Below are 9,023 nucleotides of genomic sequence, written 5' to 3'. Positions count from 1 at the left end.
CCTATTCCTTTTTCCTACGCCTACGCCTAGTACTGATTGGAATTGGAATGGATTAGGTTGCTTTCCCTGTTTTGTATACAATGTAACACTTTGTATTAGGTCTTGTTTAGTTCGCAATTTTTTTTTGGTTTAAATACTGTAACAATTTCGTTTGTATTTGGTAATTGTTGTCTAACTATAGATTACCTAGATTTAAAAGATTCGTCTCGTAGATTACAGATAAATTGTGTAATTTATTATTTTTATCTATATTTAATGCTATATGCATGTGTCCAAAGATTCAATGTGACGGAAAATTTTTTAAAAAAATTGGAAACTAAACAAGGCCCTAATCTCATCAGATGATGCTGCATTTTGCCGCTCCCACTGTCCTTGGATCTCCAACAGTGGCCAGCCACGGATGGTGATGCTCGGTGGCATGGCTCACTGTCAGTGTAACCACACCACGCACCCTGTCCCAAAGCATGTTTCTACTGTTATTATTATTATTTGTATTGTTTTATCTATATATAAACCTCCTTTCTGTCAGTATGTGCATCTGCTAATCATCATCATGGTAATGAAAGGCCATCTTCTCTGTCGACTAGTGAATGGGCATATGGATCTATCATAAATTCATGACCCAGTTCACAGGCATAGATAGTCCTAATCATGAGCTATAGTAGTACTTCTATCAGTATAATGGGCCAGGCCCAAAAACCTTACTGGGTCCATGGGCTCTGCTCAATCCAGTAGTAATTAACTGAACACGAACCGAATATAGCATTTCCAGTTTTCCACACATACACTTCTGTTCTGTGCACAAACAAAACCACACACAGAATTACAGGGTCTCTTCACATGCGTCCGCCACGTTTAGTTCACATCCCACAACGCGAAAAACACTCGTTGCTGATCTTTGGTATCAGTAATAACGTCAGAATGCAGCTAACCAATAACATGAACTCCTTCTACAATTAATGGCAATGTGCAATAACCAATAACATCACTGTTTTTTTTAGAACTCGCGCACCTTCTCCTGGATGGGCGAAAGGAAGGACTTCATATCCTTGCAGATCTGAGCTTTGTCGTCCGAGGAGAGATCCTTGCCATCGCTTAATGTTACGTTTACCTGAAACAAAACAAAAAAAAAACATGTAAGAAAATACCAAGAGAACCATCTGTTATAATGTGCGATCGATAGATTCAATTGACGCCTAGAGTAGGGTCATGCAAGATGATATTGTCACCTCCAAGTCTTCAAGCTCGCCAAATGAAAATTCAGGAATCTCTAGATGACCTTTGACCTTCTTGTTTTCTTCCTTAATTAATCATTCACTTGAAGAACACCACCGCAAGTGGTATCTTAATACAGGAAGGTAATCTCCATGAAGGGTGTTGTCCTTGGAAATTTAACAAAACAAAACTACCTTGAAATTTTTAAGCTCAGTTCATAAGTACTCCCTCCATCTCAGATTATAAGCCATTCCAAAAATCTTGGAGAGTCAAAGCATCTCAAATTTGACCAAAATTAGAGAAATAATTACAAAGATTTATGTCATCAAATAGATATACAATAAAAATACAATTAATAAAGAACCTAATAATATTTAGTTAGTATTATAAATGTTATTACCTTATCATATAATTTTGGTCAAAGTTAAAATGCTTTAACTCTTCAATATTCTTAGAATGATTTTTTTAAGATTCTTAGACTGACTTATAATTTGAGATGGAGGAAGTATAGTCTACTCTCTTCTTGTTGCGGACTGTGACTGGGAACGCCTGTCAGAACAACAAAGATATTGCTTCAACAACTATAGTCATTGTAGCATATGAGCTATTTAATGTGTTCTACAAATTTTAAGAAAACTTAAGAGAACTCAAATGACGCATGTACACATAGATTATTCTAATCATAGAGTTTCTTCTCAAACTGAGACTTTCTTTTTAACAAACCTTGCCAAATCAAAACATAGTCATTATGAAAGAGAATGAAAACATATCATAATAAAGAAATTTTGTAAACAAAATAGAAGACAAACTATTATATAGCTTAGCAGAATCACAAAATACTCTCCCTACTCCTACTCCGTACACTTTCTATTTTTTCTTGGAGAAGTCTATATAACCCTCTTGACTATATAGGGTAGACTATTTTATCCTCAAAACTATAAAACCGGATTTTCTACCACTTGAACTTTCTAAAACCGGTCAACTAACCCCCACAAGCAGTTTTAGGTGGTTATTTTTTCTATAGGGACGGTAGTTTTGTGTTTTTTTATTTCCGCTGAATCTTTGAAACATCATAGTAAATCACAAAAAAAATCATAAAATAGAAAATCTAATTTTGTTGGACTTCATATGAGTAGATATACACGGTGAATATATAATATGATAACCTTTAGTATAATTTTCTCGTTGTAGCTTTAGATCAATGAATTATTCCAATTAATTACAGAAAAGCATAGATCTAAAGCTACAACAAAAAAATTGTACTAAAGCATACCATATTATATATTCACTGTATAGATCTACTCATGTGGAGTTCAACTACATTGGAATTTTTATTTTATGATTTTTCAGCGATTTACTATGATTTTCTAAAGATTCAGCGAAAATAAAAAAGGACAAAACTACCGTCGCTATAGCAAAACAACCACCTAAAACCGCTTAAGGGGCGAGAAGAGCATGCCCTAGCAACTAAGGAGCAATACCTCCGGGAGGATGACAGATTAGGTAAATGCATGGTCAGATTTGGCTTGCAACGGCAGACGAAGAGCACTTACACCCACCCACCACTGGCAAGGGATGGGCAGTTGGTGGTTGCAACATGGAGAGGTCTGTGGCTTCAGTGACCGAAACAAGCAACACAAAGGGTGGGCTAAGGGATGGCACAAACAACTGAAGAGCATGCCCAAGTGCCCAAGAAAGAAGCAAATTCTGCGGAAAGAGAAGAAGATCAAGTAGAGGTGTGGCTGGATCTAGTCTCTAACGACCAATGATATGGCCTATATCGACTATGTAGAAAGTCGAATGGTTTTGGGGCTGGGGGAGAAGAGTGAAGAGAGGGGAGGAGGAGGGGACGAACAAGCCGAATCGTTGCCCAACTAGCCGACGATGATGGTGAATGTGCATCACTTTAAATTATTTCAAAAACTTTAAATATATGTTGAAAGAGTCGTTTACACCAAAAAATTTATCATAGACAATGAAGGGCCTGTTTAGATCACTTCAAAATTCAAAAAATTTACAAGATTTCTTGTCACATCGAATTTTGCGGCACATGCATGGAGTATTAAATATAAATTAAAAAAATAACTAATTATACAGTTTGCCTGTAAAATCGTGAGATGAATCTTTTGAGTCTAGTTAGTTTATTATTAGACACTGTTTCACAAACACAAACAAAAATGCTATTGTGTTAAAATTCTAAAAGTTTTTACATCTAAACAAGACTGAAGTCTTTTGGTAGAGGAGAAGAGTGCTTGCTCACGAGCCCTATGACACAATGCCCTGCATTTTTTTCGCTAAAGCCGTGATTTTAGCTACTTCCTATATACTCATAAAAGAAGTCGTTTTGGATAAAGTTTAAATCAATCATTAGAAATATAAATCATAAATAATTTTTAGGTTGTTGAATTTAAAAATATTAAAACCATATGAATAAATTTTGTTTAAAAAATATTTTTATAAAAATAAAAATATATTATTTTTTGATAAATATTTTTATAAAAATAAAAAGTCAAAGTTAAGTTTCGCAGACCGTTGTCTTAGACGACTTTGATAGGGAGTATTCAACAGGGTATTGTTTATCCTTTTCCATGTGCCAACTCATGTTTGAGAGCAACAGTTGGGGCACTGATCTGTCCTTGCTCGCTCCTCTTGCAGTAGAAAAATACAGGGGGCCAGATTTCTGCAGGGAAAAGGCAAACTAGCATCGGTACTTGCTATTCCCGTTTTCCCAAAAGAAAATCCCTGTTTTTAGGCCAACCATTACCAACCAGCTGCCCTGCCAGCGCGAGAAGATTTCTCACTGCTGATTTCGATTCGCTTTGCCCAATCGGAGGCGGCGACATGTAACAGTGGAGACGCTGTAGAGGATCTGACCAGGGAGGGGGATGTGAGGCCATGAGATTTCAGATTTCCCCATTCCCCTTCATAGCCCACCCAACCTGCACATGATCCTGCTGTTGTGCACACTGATTGATGAGAACTGTAGTGGCTTTGTCCTCTACCCACCACCAGTCTGAATCCTGCCCTACCCTTTATACACTGCCCATGACGCCAATGATCAGACCAAACACCAGCTGCAAAGCAAAGATCACCCTGGATTCCTGGAGCACGAAAAGAAAAAGCCTAGACCAAACATCATTTGGTGGAGCTGGAGCGAGCAGCTGTTGGCACTTGGCAGTGGCACTGTGGAATCTGGAGAGCGTAGGTAGAAAAGCAAGCAACCCCATGGCTTCATATTCATAGCACCAGCACCCCCCCCTGCAACCAGGTTAGGAACTAATATGCTTTCTTTGTAGTAAATTAGAATATATTGTTCCTTCTTTTTATAGATCTTTCCCCATACTTACTCACTCAGTGAGATGCTTGCTCCGATTGGGAAAAGGGAATCGGCCATCTTGGGGTTGTTCACTGTCCAGTTCTTCCCTTTCTTCCTTTTTTTTTTTGGAGCAGTGGGGTGGTTGAGGCATGTGCTGATGTGCATGCTGGCTGATGTAGCCTGTAACTGTATGGTGAGGCAGACTTCCTGCATCAGGTGGGGTTCATGGACACAGAGGTAGGAGAAAGGTTGCCATCTCGTGCGTGTGTGTTGGATGGATCTTTGTCTTCTTGCTTTCGCTTTCTTGGGTCCCTTCTCTTTTTTAGCTGAAAACTCTCATGGTTCTTGGTTTTTCTTGTGCCTGCCAGTGCCAGGTATAATTTTAATCGAATAAAAGATTCTTCCGAGTAAAGGGGGTTAAATGCTTGATTCCACATCCAGCATTTCCCTCCCCTTTTTTCTGTATATATATAAAAAATTCCTTTTCTTATGGTTTGCATCCTCTTGGTTGCCTCCCCAAAAGCAACTGGATTCGGTGCCTATTGGTTCTTGTGTTGGTGGGAACAGTAAGGCAGTGCAAATAATGCAGTGCTGAGGTAATTGCTGCGAAAGGTTAGAGAGGGTTAAGACGTGGGTGGTTGTGATGGTGGATAGGGATATAGGATAGGGCCAACCTAGATGGGGCTGAGCCGCTGAGGATAGGGGAGGCATGCATGATAGAGACCTCAAAGGCCAGGTGAGAGCTCAGTCGACGGTAATGCTGTCGCAGCTCCTTTAGTTGCCAGACGATTGGCATGCCACGATTCCTGGTTTCATCTCGCTGAGTTAGTTTGACTTCAAGGCTTGTGCGGTGTTGCTGATTGGCAACAAGAGGTTCAGGAATAGGCGGAGGATTTGGTTGTGTTCTTTCTGTTTCGTCAGGGAAAGGGATTTGAGGTCTCTGATCTTTTTTTTCCCCCTATCCTATTGTCTAGTCATTCTGTTCTTGCCGTGATTCTCTCACTAAATGAGCTGCACATGATTCATTGGCAGAGTCTTTTTGTACTTGTTTATCTTTTGCGAATTATAAGTTTATAAGCAGTTGAGTTTACTCCATCTGTATCTGTTTCAGTTCCGCACTTTGTCTTTGACATTTATTCTTTCTATTCTTCCATGCAGTTCTGCCAGCTTTCACATACACAGGTTGGGGGAGCAGTTGAGATTTTCTAATTCTTCTTCTTGGCAGGATTGAGATCTTCAGTTCTGGTAATGGGTTCTTTCGGGATGAACTGGAATCAGAAGAACTCCATGGTGTGGGATTGGGAACATCTAGTGCCATCTGTCTCGAATGCAGTTACAAGGCATGGATCTGCTAATTCATCTGGTGGTACTCTTACTTCTAGCTCAGAGCTAGGGCATGGTTCATCCAAGAGCTCTATTTCAGCATCCATTGATTCACCATCTGGAGTAGGGAACAGCTTAGAGTTCAATTTTGCCGCTGTTCAAAGGCATGTTAAGAACACGGGCACCAATGGCAGAGTCGATGACTCAGGGAATTCTCCATCGTCAATGATAGCCTTCAGCCAAGGAGAGCCACTGATCAGCCTCAAGCTTGGAAAAAGGGCTTACTTCGAAAATGTCTGTGGAGGACAGGAGGCCAAGGTTTCTGCACCTTCAGATGTTACTTCTGCAGTCACCGTGGTCAAGAAGACTAAGGTGTCTCAGCAGAATGCAAAGAACTGGTACTGTCAGGTTGAAGGTTGCAAAGTTGACCTGTCTTCTGCTAAAGATTACAACCGCAAGCACAAAGTCTGTGTAGCTCATTCTAAAGCTCCCAAGGTGGTTGTTGCTGGTCTAGAGCGCCGGTTTTGCCAACAGTGTAGCCGGTGAGATTTCCTTACATTTGCACTGAGTTCTGTTTCATTCTAAAGTATTTCTATTTGTATTTTCCAAGTTACAATTTTTGGCATCTTTAAAGGGAGGAAGCTTTGATAATGTGACCAGCTGAAAGCAATACCACCCCACTTTAGTTGTAGACCGAAATGGACAGTGAGTGCTAGTCTATATGATGCTCAATTATTCTGCTGGCTCAGACTCATGATATTTATGGTTATTTATCCTTTGCTGATTAAGATGTACAGGAACGCTAGCATGAAATGAATAGTGAAGGAAAATTGGCATTTCCTTTTGTTTCTGGCGCTAGTTGCAATGGTGTATGAGTGCCAGCATCTTGAGAAGGGGAAATTGCAGACAAGCTTATAACTAAAATTTACATTTTGATCTGTTATTGACATAATGAAGCTTCATTTCCCTCTTTTCTTTAATCCTTCACTGCTTGTAGGTTTCATGGTTTGGCGGAGTTTGATCAGAACAAACGAAGCTGTCGTAGGCGTCTTACTCATCATAATGCACGAAGGAGGAAGCCACAGGCAGATGCAATTTCATTCAATTCATCACGGCTCTCGTCAATGTTTTATGGTAGTACTGAACTCTCAAAAACACCTTCTAAGCTAATGAGCTACATGCTACTCATTCAGTACCTCTTTACTTTTCTACGCAGCCTGCTTCTGAATCTTATATGTTAAAAGAGCACTTTATACTTCCCGCAAAAAAAGAGAGCACTTTATATAGGTATCAAATGGCTAATCTGCTATTATAACTTGTTGAGCGGTTCTGCCCATATTTTCAGATTGACGATTGAATGCAAAATCTTTAGTCAATTTACGCTTCTCAAAATATTGATGATACCTGTTTCAAGCAGTACCAATAAACATCAGTTCAGACTTCAGATCTTTACAAATTCATATTCACCGTGTTAGTCAAGGACTTATCCAACTTCATGACACTTTTAGTCACCACATACCATGACTGTATAACTTCACTTTTAGGCCTCGTTCGGTTAACCATTCCTGGCCCGTCATTTCTTCAGTATTTTGAATAGCGCGGGAACCATTCCTGGCCAAACCAGGCCGGGAACATGGTAACTGAACAGCACCTTAGTGGGATTATCCTTAGCATGTTCCTGTTTCTCTCTTGATGTCTTTTTTCCCCCCTTGTGCAGAAACATTTTAGTTAGCCAAGTACCAATTTCCTTGGAACTGAATCTTTGTTGTTGTTGTTGTTCTTATAGAAACATTTTAGTCTTAATGATGGTATTATTTGCATTTGCAGATACAAGCCACCGGACAAATCTTTTCTTTAGTCAACCTCTCTATGGCCAAGTGAGAAGCAATGCAGTATCTCCGTGGGATAACTCGGGAGGCTTCAAATTTATGGAAACAAAACATCTGTCAGTGCAGCCAACAAAAACAGTAGGCCTGGATGAGCTGCATTTCTCAACCCCCCAGATATCAACTAGTGTTGTGGCGCACACTGGACATCATCATAACTTCGATAGGTTCATGCCATTCAAGGGAACTAACACAAAGGTTCTTAACCAAGGTACTTTGCTAATCTACGGATCTGTTACTGAACTTGAGAAGGTTAAACAGTGAACCCTGACAGCACTAAAAAGTTAACCATGTTGATGAAGTATCTGAGTGTGATCAGCTCTTACAATTCCTAAGAAACTGTGCAGATGATCTCTCGCATTATTTGAATTATTATTCTCCAGTAAGCACTGCTTTTTAGGTGACATCACAATATGTTCTGTACACTACCATTCTAATTCCTAGCAGTTTCAACTTTCACGACACTGACCAGCATCTTGTTCTTTGTGGTTCCAATTCGCATAATACTATTAACGTTACACTTTCTACCAGTGATGATTTCACTAGGTGGTGTACATTTTAGTATTCCATACAATTCGGTGCTACTGATGCGCATTTTACATCTGTGATAGTTTCAGGTGTGGAAGCTTCGGCGACCGCTTCCAACTCTAATAACGGAGCCCCAGAACCTGGGCGTGCTCTCTCTCTTCTGTCAGACGGTTCTTGGGGCTCAAATTCAGCCGTCATCCAGCAGCCTCCTTCTCACGCAGATGCTGGTGCATTGCCGCCCCTCGCCACCGTTGCTGTCTCCAACACCGCCGCCAGGCATCCTCTTGACCCGTCCCTGGGAAGGTTCTGGCAAGACGATCATCCCCCACTCGACGGACCTGCACCTCAGATTCAGGAACTGGCGCACCTCCGAACATGGTGAAAGTGAAAGATAAATGTATCTGATGCCATCTCGAGGACCTGGTTGGGAACTTCTGGCTAGGCATTTTGATGGCAATCTGTGGCTCTGGTTTGAATTTGCCGGTGACAGTCTTTGGACAATGTTTAATTTAGCTGTTTTGATCAGAACGGGCACAGACATGTTTGCACAATGTGAGTTCCTCTATCATTGGGGATGAGTGAGGTGAAGATGCAGGAACAATAGGAGACAAAATCTTAATTTTTTTGCTCGTTTTCCCACCAGTATTTGAATTATTAATTACTAGGACCACTTGTGTGCTTCTGCTTCTGCTGCTGCTGAAGCAGGTTTATTGAAGTGAAATTCATGGTTGGTAATGTTGGACATGTTTGATGAC

The 9,023-nt window shown here is 40.3% G+C and overlaps 1 protein-coding gene and 1 pseudogene across 10 annotated transcripts; one reads left to right on the top strand and one right to left on the bottom strand.

Moving 5' to 3' along the window:
- LOC8065583 lies at window positions 998-4,456 on the bottom strand (annotated as a pseudogene).
- On the top strand, window positions 3,939-8,910 carry LOC8065582 (squamosa promoter-binding-like protein 12). Of its 10 annotated transcripts, none has more exons than XM_021449730.1 (5): window positions 3,939-4,483; window positions 5,757-6,396; window positions 6,852-6,988; window positions 7,682-7,951; window positions 8,352-8,910. In XM_021449730.1, the coding sequence occupies exons 2-5, from the start codon at window positions 5,780-5,782 to the stop codon at window positions 8,648-8,650; spliced, it is 1,323 nt and encodes a 440-aa protein (XP_021305405.1). In that variant the 5' UTR covers window positions 3,939-4,483; window positions 5,757-5,779; the 3' UTR covers window positions 8,651-8,910. The 10 variants fall into 10 exon arrangements, with proteins under 10 accessions (XP_021305405.1, XP_021305400.1, XP_021305407.1 ...); XM_021449725.1 differs by having other exon boundaries at window positions 3,941-4,483; window positions 5,690-6,396; XM_021449732.1 differs by lacking the exon at window positions 3,939-4,483 and adding an exon at window positions 4,520-4,768.

The sequence above is a fragment of the Sorghum bicolor genome, chromosome 10 (assembly GCF_000003195.3).
Source record: "Sorghum bicolor cultivar BTx623 chromosome 10, Sorghum_bicolor_NCBIv3, whole genome shotgun sequence".
NCBI lineage: Eukaryota > Viridiplantae > Streptophyta > Magnoliopsida > Poales > Poaceae > Sorghum > Sorghum bicolor.
This window is presented reverse-complemented; position numbering and strand designations above follow the sequence as displayed.

Bases quoted from the DNA above. Each gene is read 5' to 3' on its own strand.
- LOC8065582 (XM_021449730.1), top strand. From the start codon at position 5,780: ATGGGTTCTTTCGGGATGAACTGGAATCAGAAGAACTCCATGGTGTGG. The intron at 6,989-7,681 runs GTAGTACTGAAC...TTGCATTTGCAG, and splicing joins GCTCTCGTCAATGTTTTATG to ATACAAGCCACCGGACAAAT. The intron at 7,952-8,351 runs GTACTTTGCTAA...CATCTGTGATAG, and splicing joins CACAAAGGTTCTTAACCAAG to TTTCAGGTGTGGAAGCTTCG.